Source organism: Mustela putorius, unplaced genomic scaffold (genome assembly GCF_011764305.1).
Source record: "Mustela putorius furo isolate JIRA1106 unplaced genomic scaffold, ASM1176430v1.1 tig00003834_pilon_pilon_pilon, whole genome shotgun sequence".
NCBI lineage: Eukaryota > Metazoa > Chordata > Mammalia > Carnivora > Mustelidae > Mustela > Mustela putorius.
In genome coordinates, this window is record NW_025421987.1 from 129,586,324 (window position 1) to 129,602,849 (window position 16,526).

Consider the following 16,526-nt stretch of genomic DNA (forward strand, 5'->3'; position numbering starts at 1 on the left):
TATGTTTTATATCACTGGTTCATTCCTTTGCTTCAACCATTCTCACTGTCATGGTATCCATTTGGAAACACATCTCAGTTGCGGCACTTTTAATTTGGGTCTGAATAGTTTTTTGTTCTTTTATCTCTGCAATAAAGGATTCTCTAGTGTCCTTTATGTTTTTTTCAAGTCCAGCCAATAATTATAAAAACAATTATCAATTTTAGCTCAGACGCCCTATTTATATCTATATCAATTAAACACCTGGCCATCACTTCTTGCTGTTCTTTCTTTTTGGGTGAATTCCTATCTTGTCATTTTTGATGTCAAAGAAAATAAAAATTTTAAAAATAGATAATAATTTCAAAAAAATAAAGGAAGCTAGATCCTAGATGTGTTTTGGTCTGTTTATTAATGGAAGCTTGATCAATTTTTAAAAAAATAAAAATTTGAATGTTAAAAAATTAAAAATAAGTGAAATTAAAAATTGCTTTTTCTGTATAAAAAAAAAGAAAAGAAAAAGAAAAGGAGGGCTAGATCCTGTTTTCCCTAGAGCTGAAGCTTTGCAGCACTCCTTGATCAGTAAACTTGGTGTGTGCAAAGGTTTTGTCCTTGTCTTCTGGGGGAAAGGCCTACTGTTGATTCTTAGGTGGACTTGCCCTAAAGGAGTTACACCTGCAGGACACAGGGCAGCTCTGGCATCCACTTGGTGGTGCTGTTTTCCTCACTGAGGTTGGTCGGTCCTGGTCAGTGAAAACAGCTCCCCTCCCATTCTCCAGAGGGCGGAGCTTGGTATCCCCCGCTCCTCAATTAAGCTCTGGAGATGAGCAACCACTCCCTGGCTTTCATCAGATCCCCACCTTCACCCTGTGTCTGAGCTCTTACCTGCCAGGTGGTGCAGCACTTCCTTTTTATCTCAGGTGTGGTTGGGTTTTAAAACTCCAAACTTCAGAGACCCCCCCCCCCCCTAGTGTGGATCCATACTGATACTTTAGGGGTGGGTTTTGGTGCTCTGTGGCTGGTGCCGGCTTGTCCCAGGAAATGGTCACACAACTGCACAGCAGTTGAGAGTTTATGGTAAATCACAGCACAAAGCTGGTGCCAAGGTTTGCCACCCTCAATCTGCATCTTTGTTCCTATGCTGGTGAATGGGGCAGCTTAATGGCACTTGCCAGGTCTTTTACCTCTACAGAGGCCATATCACCTCTACCAAATGCACTCTAAGGAGGGGAATTATTTAGCTCCACGCAGTTGAGGGGATCCTCAGAATGCTGCCCCCTTTGGGTTTCCACTCTTTCCCACCAGAGCACCACTGAGCTCACCCAGCGTGAGCCTGGTGATGGCACTGACCCTCGAAAATTCAGAGTGTGCTCTGCTGTTCATAAAAAAGTTGTAATTTATTTTATTTTAGTTTGGTTATTTTATTTGCATTATTTAAATCCTCTCCTTTTTCTCAGTTAATGGTTTTGGGAAATAGTTTTTCTTGTGAAATCCTCTGCCCCTGTTCTCACTCTTTCTCTCTCACTCCTCTCTCTGTGGTCAGGTTTCCCTCCCCTCCACAATGCCTGTGGCTCTTTTCTCCCCCAAATCAACTCTCTGCAGTTTATACCTTCCACAAGGTGGTCTTTTTTCTTTTCTGCTTGTAGAGGTGCAGATTTGTTCTCTCAGTCCACGGATCAATTTCCTGCATGTCCAGAATAATTTGATATTTATCTAGCTGTGTTCAAGGGAGGAGGTAAGTTAGGGTTGCCCTCCTCCTCTGTCATCTTAACCCTCCCCCTGTTCTCTCCTTCCCAAAAAATCCCTTTTACTATTTCTTGCAGAGGTGGTTTAATGGTCATGAACACCTTTAGTGTTTGTTTGTCTGGGAAACTCTTTATCTTTCCTTCTACTCTGAATGATAACCTGGCTGGATAGCGTATCTTGGCTGCAGATTTTTCTCATTAGGCACTTTGAATATATCATGCCGTTCTCTTCTGCCTTGGAAATTTCTGTTGAAAAATCTCGTGCTAGCCTTATGACTTTTCCCTTGTCAGCTATGACTTCCTTCATCTTGCTACTTTTAACATTTTTTGTCACTATATTTTGCAAAGTTAATTAAATATGTCTTGGTGTTGGTCTGCTTCTGTTAATTCTTTTAGGGGTTTTCTGTGCCTCCTTCCACAGATTAGAAAAATTTTCAGCTATTACTTCAAGTCAATTTTCTGCCCCTTATCTTTCTTCTTCTGGTTCTCCTCTAGTACAAATATTATGTTTCACGGAATCACTGAGTTCCCTAAGTCCATTCTTGTTTTGCATAATTCTTTCTTTTGTTCAGCTTATTTTCCCTTACTCTGTCTTCCAGGTCACTAATTTGTTCCTCTGATTCTTCTATCCTGCTGTTCATTCTATCAAGTGTGTTTCTCCTTTCATTTATTGTGCTCTTCATGTTGACTATATTGCTATTCCGGTCTTAATGACCTCACTCATGTCTTCCACTCTTTTCTCAAGTCTAGTGAGTATCCTTATGATCATTGCTTTAAATTCTCTATTAGGCATGTTACTTATAACTGTTTTGCCTAGATCTCTGGTTGTGGCCTTGTCTTAGTCATTCATTTGGGATAAATTTCCCTATCTCCTCATTTTGTCTGTTTCTCTGTGTTAAGAAACTCAAGATGAAAAGCACAATAAATGCAATGAGAAACACAGTTGATACAAAAAACAGCAGGATAGAAAAGCCTTCTGCTCTTCAAAGTAGTGACTTTATGAAGAAGCGTTCCTGGAGTATCCTGTAGTGCAGTGTCCCCTATTCACTAGAACCTGGCACTTCAGCAGAGTATTCTATATGTATTATTTACACCCTGCTGGTGTGTCTCTCTTTTCTTTTCAGTGCATTCATCTGCACCAACTCTGCCTGCTGTGGGCTGTGCTTGCTCTTTGTGGTATTAGTGTAACCTAGGCAGGCCAGCTCTGCCTGGGAGTGAGGTCTATGCCCACCAGGGAAATCCGGCGGGGGTGGGGTGGGGTGGGGTGAGGCAATGGTGTTAGCAAAATTCGCAGTGCACCACTAGTTTTTTGTAGGATCCCCCGAAGTGCTGCTATGGCTAGGGATGTACAACTGGCTGTGCTGTGGTGGTTGCCCCTGATGCAGTGGTTGGGCTAGGCAAAAGCTATATATCTGGTGGCTGTGCAGGGTGTACAACTGCAACTAGGGACACACAATTACAGCTGGGGTATGCAACTGGGTGGTGTGGAATGTCATCTGGGGGCACACAAACACACAGGCACAGCATGTGATTGTGGCTGGGGTAATGCAGCCGGGGCAGCCGGGTGAAATACACGAGGATGACTTAGAGGCATACAGCTGGATGCGCACATGGCTTTAACAAAATTTGCCCTGAGTCCGCGACCAAGCCTAGCAGGCTTGGAGTAGGTGAGCCCTCAGGAGAACTTGGGCATAGCGCACTGCTATCAGGTTAAGTAGCAAGTGTCTATGCCATCCTACCTCCCCCAGGTGTCCCTGTGTTTGTACTGGGGGTAGTAGAGGAAAATGATACCTGTCAGGTTATTTTCATAGTTCCCCAAACACTCTGAAGTCAGTATGAACAATCTTCTTCTATTTGCCACTGTTTGTGTAAACTGCTTTTATGTTCCTCTCTGCACAAACTGCTGTCTCTTTATGGGCAACAACCTAGCTATCACTTAGCCTCCCAGCTTGCCCCATGTTTAATCAGCTTACCTCCAAAGCCCCTCATTTCAAGTCTCACTGGTTTTACGAACACATTATTCAGCCCTTCTGGTTTTTGAAGTCAAATGCTATGGGTTTGTCTTTCCCATGTGAGTTCCCTGGCACAAGGGCCCATTTCTCTGCCCTCTTTGTTTGTACAGTTCCCTCCCTCCTGCAGGTAGTCTCCCTCCATCTTTCTGACCATTCTTTCAGATGCAGCTTCTTCTCTATATTTAGTTGTGGAGTTTGTTCCATTAACCTTTAGTTCACTCTAGTTTATTGACTTGGATGTGAATAGTATCTAGTTGAAAATGTGGTGAGTTCAGGGTCCTCTTACTCTGTCACCTTCCCAGGCTCCCTGGTTCCTGTATCAACATCGTGTGACTGCCTAGTTACAACTTTGCCTCTTTATGTTTCAGAAATTATGCAGACAGATAGATATGACTCAGTTATCATTACTTGATATCCCTGTCTTTCCAGATTTACTTCAATTTCCTACTTCTTTCTACCTTAAGGAGACAGTACTGTCCAGACCCTTCTTAATAAACTCTTCTCAATGATTCCAACAGCCTACAAACTCCTAGTGGCTCCGGTCATACCCGCTTCCTCAGGCCTTCACAAAGGAGCCCAGGTGGGGAACCCTAGCACATACCAGAGACATTCCCCAGCTTTCATTAATGAGAGAGATATATACCCATTTTTATAAAATTCTATAAAATGCAAACAGATCTACAGTGACAAAAAGTAGATCAGTAGTTGCCTGGGACTGGGGGCCAGAGCAGGAATCTGCCATAAGAGGACTCTTTTAGGGATGATGAAATGTTCTGTATTTTAATTGTGGAAATGGTTTGCTGCATGGAGTTATCTATCAAAACTCATTCAACAATATACTTTAAATAGATGCAGTTGTTACACATATTTCATGACTCAATATACTAGATTTTTGGAATGGAAAAAAATCTGTTCACTCTCCAAAAAAAATGTTTTTTTAATAGTTTTGCTAACACACAACTTAAGTGACACACAGATTGGAGATGAAAAGAATATTAACCCTTATTTATTGTATACTTAGAAAAGCTAGGAAATGAAACTAAAAAACTATTACAACTAAAAATAATTTAGCATGGCAAATGGGTCCAGATAAAATTTTTAAAATTCAATACTTTTAAAAAATACTAGCAATAACAAATAGAAATTGAGGTGGCTTTCATATATAGCCCATTTTCCTCCATGCAAGAGCTGGAGTACTCTTCAAGGAAGTAAGGACATTCATTCCTGCTGAACACGTACACCAGACTGGTGTGGGGGAGGTAATGTGCTTATGAGCAGTGCTGGCTCTCCCCATCCAGACTCAAGAGTGGTAAGAGGATGAGCAAATAACAAACACATACAACATGCAGAGAGTTCTATTGAAGATATGACTAGCAATGTGCAAGTCACAGTGGAGGAATGGGGATATGCTAATATGGGCTCCTTCTCAGAATCTGGATGCTCCCAAGATAAAACACTTTTAAGAAAGTCCTATCTGCAGATCTTGTAAAGGAAAATGGAAACAAACAGTAAAAATACATCTGAAAACAGAAATTTAATTTAAAACACTTATTTCAAAATGGCTAATTTCTAGCTATATACTTCATTCAGTAGTTTTTACGGATCTCCCCAATAACATTCTTCCTAATCTTTTCTGAGATGCCTCCCCCCAAATCCCATCTAATTCTTATTTTCTTTAGCCTCAATTCTCTTCCTTTTCTTCTCCATTGTCTCAGATATAAGTCAGAGCTCACAATAATCTCTCCTCTCCAGGTTACATAATCTGACATTGCCCATCTAACCTCCTCCTCTGCCACACTGTCAATCCTACTGTCCTGCTAAAAGAATGGGGAAGACACCAGAGGCAAAGCTCCCCAGCACTGGAGCACTCCTGCATTGGTGAAAGGGATAGGTGTTGAAGCTAATGTCTCATATGACTATAGGACTCTGAAAAGATCTCCTGATGGCCCAGAAGATTATTACAATAATTAAATGTACTCTTCTCATCTTGCCATTAAATGGCAGTTACAGGCAGACTGAACTATACGTTAAGGAAATCAGAGTCACTCTGAGGACAAATCACAGAAAGCAGGGAAAAGTACATGTCAGTGGGATAACTGCTGACTCCAAAACCTAGACACACACACACAGACATGCATGCACAGAGGCATGCTCAAGCATAAATTGTTAGTTTTTTGAGGCTGAGGTAACAGCACTAAAACTCCCAGACGCGTATACCCCAGAGGTATATGCAGAGGATATGAATGACACCTTTATCTGTGGTAACCTATGATATCCATCTTTAAAAGTCTTAGGTCCAGTGGTAGAAGGGAAGTACGTGCCCAGTTTAAGAATGGTTGAATTGGAAAGGTGAGTTTTAAAAAATTATTAAACTAGCATATGAAAATTATCTGTATGATAAAATAAATACCTAACCTCAAAGAGCCTACATTAAGTTGGTATGAAAGTATATACCAATGCCTGGACAATTATTCTGAATGCAATTTAGTAACAATTGCAAATTGTAGCACAGACTAATTTGAAGCACTGAATTCAAATCAACAGACATTTAGGAGGATGGAAAAAGCATCTCAAGAAGAAAGTCTTTCTGAGATGAGCTAGATCTTAAAGGGTCTGAGAGATAAAGATTAGCAAACAGGAAGAAAAAAAGGTTTTCTAGATAGGAAATACGAGTGATGAGGATCTAGACTGTAATAGAACTTTTTAAAAGGCCACACCCAAGATAGGAAAGAATCAGAGCATTGGAGAAAGACTTTATGCAAATGAATTATCTAGAAAGAAAGGAAGCATTTAATTACTGTCCTTGAAAAGCACACAATTTGATTATGGGATTCCTAACTAAAACCAGAGATACATTTTTAAACAAAAAAGAGAGAGAAGGTAGGAAGGGAGGGAGGGAAAAAGGTAGGGAGGGAACCTATAAGTACAAGAAATGTGTAGTCCTTACTTCCCTCATAGTTGGGAAGGATGGCCCTGTGACTCTTCCACCTTCATGATCCAGCAGAAAGAATGCAGGGAATGGACGTCGTTGATTAGTGATTCCAAGAGGAGATCAGGGTATCTTTCTTACAAAGAAAAATGAACTCAAAATATCTTGCTCTGTCTTGGGGAATCTTCCTTAACAAACTGAGTAAGCCAGAGCTGAATGCTTCTCTCCAGTGTGAGTTCGCTGGTGGTGATTAAAAGTGGAACGCTGACTGAAGGCTTTCCCACACTCAATACATTCATAGGGCTTCTCTCCTGTGTGAACTCTCTGGTGCACAGTGAGCTGTGAGCTGTCACTAAAAGCTTTCCCACAATCTGTACATTTATAGGGTTTCTCCCCTGTATGGGTTCTCTGATGAACCATAAGGCTAGAATTATGACTGAAGACTTTCCCACACTCATTACATTCATAAGGCTTCTCACCAGTGTGAATTCTCTGGTGTATAATGAGGTAGGAGTTCTGATTGAAGGATTTTCCACACTCGTTACATTTATACGGCTTTTCACCTGTGTGAAGTCTCTGATGTCGAATAAGACATTTGCTGAGACTGAATGCCTTACCACACTCATTACATTCGAAAGGTTTTTCTCCAGTATGAATTCGCTCATGGTCAACAAGTTGAGAGATCTGACTGAAGGCTTTCCCACACTCAGTACATTTATATGGTTTTTGTCCAGTGTGGAGGCTTTGATGTCGAATAAGACATTTACTCCGACTGAAAGCTTTGCCACATTCATTACACTCATAAGGCTTCTCCCCAGTATGGATCCTCTGATGATCAACAAGATTTCTATTAGAACAGAAAGCTTTCCCACACTCACTACACTTGTAAGGTTTTTTACCAGTGTGAAGTACCTGATGTCGGATGAGATTTTTACTTCGACTAAAGGCAGCCCCACACTCATTGCATTCATAAGGTTTCTCCCCAGTATGGGTTCTCTGGTGGTCAAAAAGTTTGGAACTCTCATTGAAAGCTTTTGCACATTCATTACACTTATATGGTTTCTCACCATTATGGAGTCTCTGGTGTTGAATAAGATGGGAGCTGTGTCGGTAAGTCTTTCCACACTCATTGCACTCATAGGGCTTTTCCCCTGTGTGGGTTCTGAGATGAACTATGAGTTGAGAGGTCTGCCTGAAGGTCTTACCACATTCATTACACTCATAGGGTTTCTCTCCAGTATGGATTCTCTGATGTCCAATGAGGTGTGAACTCCAATTGAAAGCTTTACCACATTCATCACACTGATAAAATTTCTGTCCCTTCAGAACTCCCTGACATTCTACAGCACTAGAGGACAGATGTGGATGTTTCCCAAGTTCATTATATTCATCATATTCATCCTTTGTGGACTTATCTTCATCCTCGTGTGTTATTCTGAAGACCTCGTTTTCCAGTCTGCTCCCTTCTTCCTCTGAGAGTTGCCCTTCCAGCTTTTCTAAAGTACCTTCACAGGCAGCTCCTGCCTCTGGCTCCCCAGAAACTACTCCACAGAGTCCTCCAGATGTCCCATCAGATGACACCGGTCCTTTAGAAACTTCCTGCTCTGCAGGCAACTCTGAATGCCACATCCTAGTCTCACCTGCTGCCAAAAGAAAGAATACTTTATTAATTTCTTTTTCTCCGATGAAACAGAATCAGGAGTCTGTGGACCTGAGAAAACCTTCATGTTAGGGGATACATTAAGAGATGAAATATTAAGAACAAGAGAAAGATGGGAAATAGCTCAAACTTTCCTTCATGGACAGAAAGACAAAGAGGGGAAAGAAGGTCAGTGGGAGAGGGTGGAAGAAGAGCTATCAGGACAGAGCTCTGTCCTGACAGCTCTTAATTGCCCCACTTATTTGTCCAATCAAAAAGAGCAGCTGGAAAGCAAGAGAGCAGACTGTAAAGGTGGTGTGATCTTAGAGAAATCACTTAGTAAAATGATGAACTCTGACGTCCTTTCCAATCATGACACTGTATGGTTCTGTGGTTCCCAGTAATGATAGTGTGGAGAGAGAGGTGCCTGGGTGGTTCAGTGGGTTAAAGCCTCTGCCTTCGGCTCAGGGCCCTAGGATCGAACCCCGCATCGGGTTCTCTGCTCAGCAAGGAGCCTGCTTCCCTTCCTCTCTCTCCGTCTCTCTGTGATCTCTGTCAAATGAATAAATAAAATCTTAAAAAAAAAAAAAAAAAGATAGTGGGAAGAGAAAGGAGGAGGAAATACCTCAAATCAAATATGAGAAACAGTATGGGCAAATACAATTAGGAAAAAATGTACCAAAAAAGTGAGTCTTATATGTAAGCACAGTGACAAGATTCAGAGAATTCACAGGTTCAGAAATACGGGGGGAAAAGTATTGTGGAAGGGACAGCAAAGGTCTAAAAGTGGGGATTCCGCTAGTCTCTGATGCACTAGACTGGCAGAAGTCAGTAGAGTAAGTACTACATTTCTAAAAAAATTAAGAAACGGATTGATAATTTGAAATATGAATCAAAATACGTCTTTGGTATCTTGATAATCCAGAAGCACGGGAAAATACATAGTTGAATATTTCCTTTCGAATTTGGAAAAGGTAGAAGTAGCAAGCAATCAGTCATGTCTGAACACAAAACTGTTGGTTCTTTTAACCAGGGCCACAAGCCATCGTGGCATTTTAGCATGTGGAAAGTTATAGCTATCCTGGACTCCTAAGCCCATCCACCCTCTCCAGAGTTGGCTACTGTCCTAGACTTGCCAGCCAGAGAGCCTGCCCTGAAAACACTCCTTTCCAGGAAACTGTCCTGCCTCAGTCTTTCCTGAAGGGGAAAATGAGGCAACCATGTAACTGGCCTCAATACATCTCAGACCACAACCGACTAGACCAGGGCACCATGCCCAAGTGTAGCTTCTCTGTATGTTACACTTCAGCCTCTGTTGTGGCCAGGAGCAAAGTTCTGCCCAAACAGAGATGATACTTAATGGCTGAACCACCCTTGGAGGCCCTTTCTAAGTAAAATTTGAGCTGGAAATAAGGCAAAATAAAGAGAACTAAAACAAGAAGGCACTCTAAACTGAAATGAGGCATGGAGAGAAGCCAAGCCATTAGGAGCCATAGCATGCAGAAAGTATATGGGAATGGGAAATCTAATAAAGAAGTAGCTATGAGGGGACAAGAGATTCAGAGTGAAGAAAATGGGAAGACAAACAGATATGCAGGGAGCAATTGCCTTACATTCCCTGGCATAAAAATTATTTGCTATTGTTGCTGAGGGTCCTGTTTCCCAAAGGACGGTCTGAGTGGTAGGTCTGATCAGCCTACTCCTTCCAGACTTATTTAAGTAAAACAGCTCAGTACTTACAATAACATGAGTGGCCCCCTATTCCTTACAACTACAAATTCTAATCAAACCACCCTAGGTCAATTAATAATGGAGTAAAGACAATGTTGATAACTTAGGGCTGAGTGATGGACACAAAGAGGTTCATTACAGTATTCTCTCTACCTTATCTCATCTTTGCAACTTTCCATGATAAAAAGGCTGGGAAAAAATAGAATAGAGGAAAGAAAATGTAAAGAAAAGAATGCAGACTGTATTACTGGCAAACAGAATCATTAACCAATGAGGCCATGCTGCAATAGTTTTTCGGCATGATGCACCAGTACACAGCTCTCTGACTGAGGGCTGGACCTTTCTACTTCCTCTCAGTATAGTCCACAGACAGGAACTGGTATGCTGCAGATTCCTGGAATGATAAGCTTCTACTGCTCAGGGATATTCTCAGCCTGAAGGGCAGAAACATCAGGGTACCAAGAGCCCAGGTAGGACCCTGGTGGGCATAGGGGTAAGGGAGGCAGAGAAGCTGGGATGACACATCTAAGAGGACAAGTCCAGGGCCAGAAAGAATCCATGAACTCAGTAGGCGGGACCCAATTCCAGAGGAAGCAATTAGGCAGGAAAACCACAGGATTAATCTCAGAATTGGGCAGAGCTGGAGATGACTGCTAGCTATTCTCAGGCCACAGACTTGGGGACTCAAGGAAGACAGAGTCCAGCTCACCTGGGGCCTGACCATCTGAAGCATAGTTGCCACTGCCTGATCTCCTGACTTCCCAGCTTGGAAAAGGGCAGGCACCTTGGAAGCACACTGACCTGAGGGAGGGAGAAAAGAGAGCTATGAGGACAAACCCTGCTTCGGCTCCAATAAGGTCTGTATCCCAGGGAGTAGGTTCAACAGAACCCAGGCAGCTCCGCTCCACACACTGCCTCTCATCCCTCTTTCACTCAGGTGTTATTCTGACTGCGCTGTGAATTTTCCATGCAGGTTTTACTCTGAGGGTGCAGAGGGTTCCCTGGTCCAAGTAAGAATTGGCCATTCCTCCCAGCCCTCACTCATTTTAAACTCTCTGAAGAAAGCTATACTTTGGCCCACTTTCTCTCCCCATGGCTTCCTTAGCATTAGCCCTGCCTGATTTGCCCCTCACATTTCTGGCCCTTCATTCCTGATTTCCCTTCCTTTTTTGGCTTCTCATTATGGATGCTGCAGGCGCTGGGCCTCAAAGCATCCCTTTTTGCTCTGACAGACATCTCACGGACTCTGAATGCTCTAATGTTGCTTTCCCAGTTCCAGCCCTCTTCTAGACCCCCATTACAGACTTCCAGTGGCCTACTGGACATTTCATTTGGGTGTCCCTCTTTATCTTATATTCAGTCAAAAATGGATATTCTTACCATCTTTCTATCGTGACTTTCCAAATTCTGTCAATGATTCTAGACATCTCCCATTCCCTCTCTTTCCTTAAACTCACATCCATAAATAGTCCTCCAATTAAGCTTTAGTTTCACCATGATCTCTATTAAATCTCCAAATGGCTCCTATTGGAAACTGACAATCTCATAATAAAATTCATATGGAAAACCAAGGAGTTCTAGCTATGAGAATACTGGGAAAACATAAGCTGAAGGATTTATAATCCCAATGTCAAAATTTACTAAGTAGCAGTCATCAAAGTAGTGTAGTGCTGACATAAGGTCAGACACAGAGATCATTAACAGAATAAGCATCGAGTGATAAACCCATATATCCACAATTACTTATTTTTGACAAAAGTCCTAAGAACACTGAAAGGAAAAGAGATTTTTCAACATGTGGTGCTGGAACAACTAGATGTGCATACAAAAAGGATAAAGATTGACCCTACTTCAGACCATAGAAAGACAGAACAACTTGGCATCTGTTACATCATGGCCTCATAACTCAGTGCACCATGTCACAAATGACACTCATTTTTCCCTGAAACCACCCTCCATCTCTCACCATCACTAAGCACATTTAAGAAATCATTGCCTTCACCCAAAAGTCATCCCCTCTTTGTTATAAACCAATACCTATCCAACATCTTCCGGACTCAGCCAATAATATCAGGACAGACAAAAAATAATGACTAAACACAGACGGAAAGAGGCTCACACCAGAAAGCAAGCTGCCATCCCACTAACGGAAAGAAACTACACTCTTGCTCTCAGGGCATGAAGAGTAAAATAAAGATCTACATTAAGGATTATGCACACTGAGGAGTCTGCTAAAGCTCCGGCAGAGTAAAGAAGCCTTGCTGTAAAAACTAGGGGAGTAAAAGAAGAGTAAATATTTCAGAAAACAAAAGCAAAGGAAAAGGAGGGATATGATAAAGTGGCTGAAGGCCCACAGACAGACTTGAAGACCAGCAATAACAAAAGATGAGAGGAAAGGGAACTTCAGGCACAAGAGGGGCAGGCTCCAGCATTGTTGACCACAGCAGCACAAACAGATGCAGAAACAGCTGCTCAGAAGGAAGCTAAAAGTCAAGAGAAATAGGGACAGGGACTTTCGCTGACAAACTTATAGAACAGACTGGAGAAGGGAAAGAAATGGAAGTATGAAAGAAGTAGAAAACTGCTCAGGTGAAGAGAAACCTGGCATTCGGGCTAAAGACAATGAACTCAAGGTCAGAGACAAGTATTTTGAAGAAATGCATCGACAAGGAAATATAAACGGCATGACCTATCTCAGGAAATGGAGACCCACGGCACAATAAGCACCAATTTTAAGCCTCCAAGCAGACCTTTTCTGAAGCAGCTGTCATAGAAATGTCTAAAGAGGTGGGTGAAGTATCTGGACAGCGGTGATGAGAAGACTGACAGACAGGAAACTGAGGGCAAACGCCAGGAATTTGGCAAAGGATTCCAGGCCTTTGACCAAAGAAAGGGTTAGGCCAGCTTCTACAACCTTGAACATGGAGAAGACCCTTTTGGACTCTGGATGAAAGACCCAGAGCACAGTTAAGGACATAGGAGGCCAGTGAGCTGATCCCGCAAGGTTAAATTCAGGTATCCTAATGCCTCAGGGTTTCTCCACGTCCCAACTAGCTTTTGAGAACAGAAGGAAAACTTCACTCATCCCAAACCCAGGAGGAAACCTGGGCTGATCAGGACTATTCTCCCAGAGCTTCATACCTTAATCCCAGTCTCAATCCTACAGTGAAAATGGCTTTGTAAAGCACAAGGAAAATCCCAAGCAATTATCGGGGCATTTTCCAGGGGCATTCTTTTTTTCCCTTCTTCTCTTTTCATTCTTTCTTTCCTTCTTCCTTCCCTCCCTTTCTTCAACTCATACACAATGTGATTTTGTTTTCTTTTAAAATCCTCATTAAGCAGTCTCTTACTCTTGTGTTTTTCCTACCAGTGTCAGGGTACATATGCTTTATTTTATACACTGGTAAGGAAACAAGAAAAACTGCTTCCAGTACATAACTGGAATGTTATATTAAACAAATCCATCAATTAAGAAATGAACTCAAACCTCGTGTCCCAAACTTGGGTTTCTCCATACCTTTCTCCAGTAAACGGAACTAGGGCTCCCTGGAGAAGTGGTGGTCTTCAGGGCTGGGGAGGGAAAGATACAACACAAGCATTCTGTGGTGCCAGAAAGTCAGGGAAAGACACCAAAATGGATGTGGGCACTTCAAGGGGAAACAGGAGCCAACTGCAAAGAGCGCCCAATGGCCAAGGCTAGAATAATTCAAGTAACAAAATAATATCAGCACTGCATCAGAGCTCAAAGAATACATACCCAACATCACACACTGATATAACTAACTGAATAAATAAAACAAAGGGAAACAAGGCACAACTCTTCCTCAGAAAGTATTCCAATTAATAACTGTAGGGAGAATAACAGAAATGAAAGTCACCTTTAGACCATTACACTAATAAGATCCACCAGGAAGGCTAATTAGTAGGTGAAACAGGATATTGTTATGCAAGGTCTCAAAGTATAATTGCTAGTTATAGAGGGAAAGACAGTATCTTTACAGTGGCAGACACCACTAGATCAAAATTAATATCAACAGCAATAAGACATATCGACACCATCCAATCGAAGCAGGAGAAAATGCCTGACAAAACCAAAGTGAGGAGCATTCTAAAAATACCAGCACAACATACTTCAAAAGCATCGAGGTCACGAAGAACAGGGAAAGATGGAGAGACCGTCACATACTAAAGGAAAACTTGGAGACATGACTACTAAACGCAACGAGGGATTCTAGACTGGATCCTGGAACAGAAAAAGGTCACTAGTGAGAAGCTGATGACCTCTAAATATTAAAGTCAGCAGTTTAATTAACAGTACTGCGCCACTGTGAAATTCTTAAGTTTGATGACTGTTCTGTGGTTAACTTTAACTTTAGGCAAACTGAGCGAAGACTATAAGGGAACTCTACAACTTCTGCACCCCCCTGTAAATCTACAATTACTCAAAAGAAAAAAGTTTTTTGAATTGAGGAAGTGTGTTACCGTTTTTCTCTGATTTACTTTTTTTCTTAGCTTAAAAATTAACTTGGCAATCAAAGATACCAAATACTGTCATTCTTGTCTCCAATTTACAGTCATTCTTTTATTAACTTAACAATATCTATTGAGCACCTACTATGCCGCAGGCACTAAGGTCGCTGTGGTGAATGATACAAAATAATAATAATAATAATGATACCGCCTTCCAGAGCTCACAGGAGGACAGCCAATGAAGTGTAGATATGTTAAGAGGTATGTTACAGTGTCCAGAGCAATGCAGTTTAATAAAACAAGAAAGGAGGCTAAAAGTTTTAAGATCTGGGAAGGAAAACATTCTGATCATTACCACCCACAGGAAGGATTACGGTTTTTAACCAAACTTTGTCTGCCTTTCTCCAGCATTAACATGACATGTAAGAGCACCCTTATTCACCAGACTCTCCGTATACCCAGAGATACAGACACGTGCCAACAGACGCCAAGTCCTCTGAAATTCATTCCTCAAATTACAACTAAAGCCACTTGCTGACATCTCCCTGCAAATTTTCACTCTTGAACTACAAAGAGTTTTGAAACAGGATGGTGTTCTCTCCTGGCCACCACTTTTAACCTAGAAGGAGACCATTCTCTGATTACCGAGGCCTATGCAAGTCAGAGACAGTACAGTAGTTTTAAGTTAGAGCTGTACCTTCTGTTTAAATATTCCCCTTTATTAAAATAAAATCTGTAAAAAAAAAAAAAACCCTATATTACAAAATAAAAAAAACCTCCCTCTCGGACACTTCACTTTTCATTCTGAAAAGAGACAATCACCCTAATAAACAAGACTGCTATTTTTCTTCACAAACGTCACTTGTTGCGCTTTATGTAACACAGCTTAATGCAATGTGTGCTAAGGAAAATAAACTGCAAACAAAATGTTTTCTATCCATCACAGTCAGAAATATGTCTTAGTGATGCCATAATGCTGACACCAATTCTGACCACCAAGTGAACAAATGCATTCCGCCGGAATTTTCAAGAGGCAAGAGTATGACTGTGCTTAATGCCACTGAATGATGCCACACTTTAAAATGGTTAAAATGGTAAATTTTATTGTAGCCTACGGTAAATAATATGCATATCTTATCACAGCATTACTGTATCACAAGAATACTAAAAGAAGTTTTTAAAAGCAATGGTATGATCCAATTTCGTAATAAACAAACAAACATATATTTATGTATATGAGTTTCCATAATTGTGAACAAATTTATACTGTCAAGAAGCATCCAGACGAAACTATTTGCGGTTACTCTTACTTTTCTGGCACTCACCCGCGTCACCTAATTGTCCATAATGAGTAGCTTTGTTCGCGTAATTGGGAGAAAGAATAAAGCGCAGAAGCCATTACTCTCCAACTCCCTGCCCCGGGCTGCAAAGCACTTCCAGATACGCGCCTCCCCGAGGCGGGCACCGGCTTCCCCGCTAAACCACCCGCCCCGGGCGCAGCCTCCAGGCCCGGCCTCAGCCGCCTCCCGCCCCTCTACTCTCAGACCGGGAGGGGCCAAACATCCCCGCCGCCCTCCCGAACCCTGCGCCAGCCAGCCGACCCCGACGCCCCAGCGCCCCGCCCGGCCGCTCACCGACTCCCCAGGCCCCCCCGCCAGCTCGTCCTGCGACCACACCCACCGGGCCACGGCCTGTCGCCCCCGCGCCGGTCTCTCCGTCAGCCCCGGGCGCGCACGCGCGCCGCCGCCCGGGTCCTCCGCAGCCTCTCTAGGAAGTCGGGAGGGCCAGCGTCTCGGCTTCTCCCTGGCGCCGGTGCAATATCCGCCAGCCTGTGAGCGCCTGGCTGGTCCCCAACACTCCCCCCCCCCCCCCCACACTCACTCGCGCCCGGGCGCCTGCCCTCCACTCGTCAATCCAATGCCCTGTCAGGCTCCAGAGCTCTACGGGCCTTGCCCACTTTGACCACATCCCTTGCAAGTGTGTGCCTCGCTGCCCTCCAGGCCTTCTCCTCCCCACCCCCG

General features: G+C 42.7%; 1 protein-coding gene across 1 annotated transcript; it reads right to left on the reverse strand.

The window, feature by feature from the left end:
* Positions 1-4,655: 4,655 nt before the first annotated feature.
* On the reverse strand, positions 4,656-16,216 carry LOC101679651 (zinc finger protein with KRAB and SCAN domains 7). Its single transcript, XM_013046680.2, has 3 exons — positions 16,140-16,216; positions 10,745-10,836; positions 4,656-8,308 (listed from the first exon to the last, which is right to left on the reverse strand). The coding sequence occupies exon 3, from the start codon at positions 8,292-8,294 to the stop codon at positions 6,855-6,857; it is 1,440 nt and encodes a 479-aa protein (XP_012902134.1). The 5' UTR covers positions 8,295-8,308; positions 10,745-10,836; positions 16,140-16,216; the 3' UTR covers positions 4,656-6,854.
* Positions 16,217-16,526: the final 310 nt, after the last annotated feature.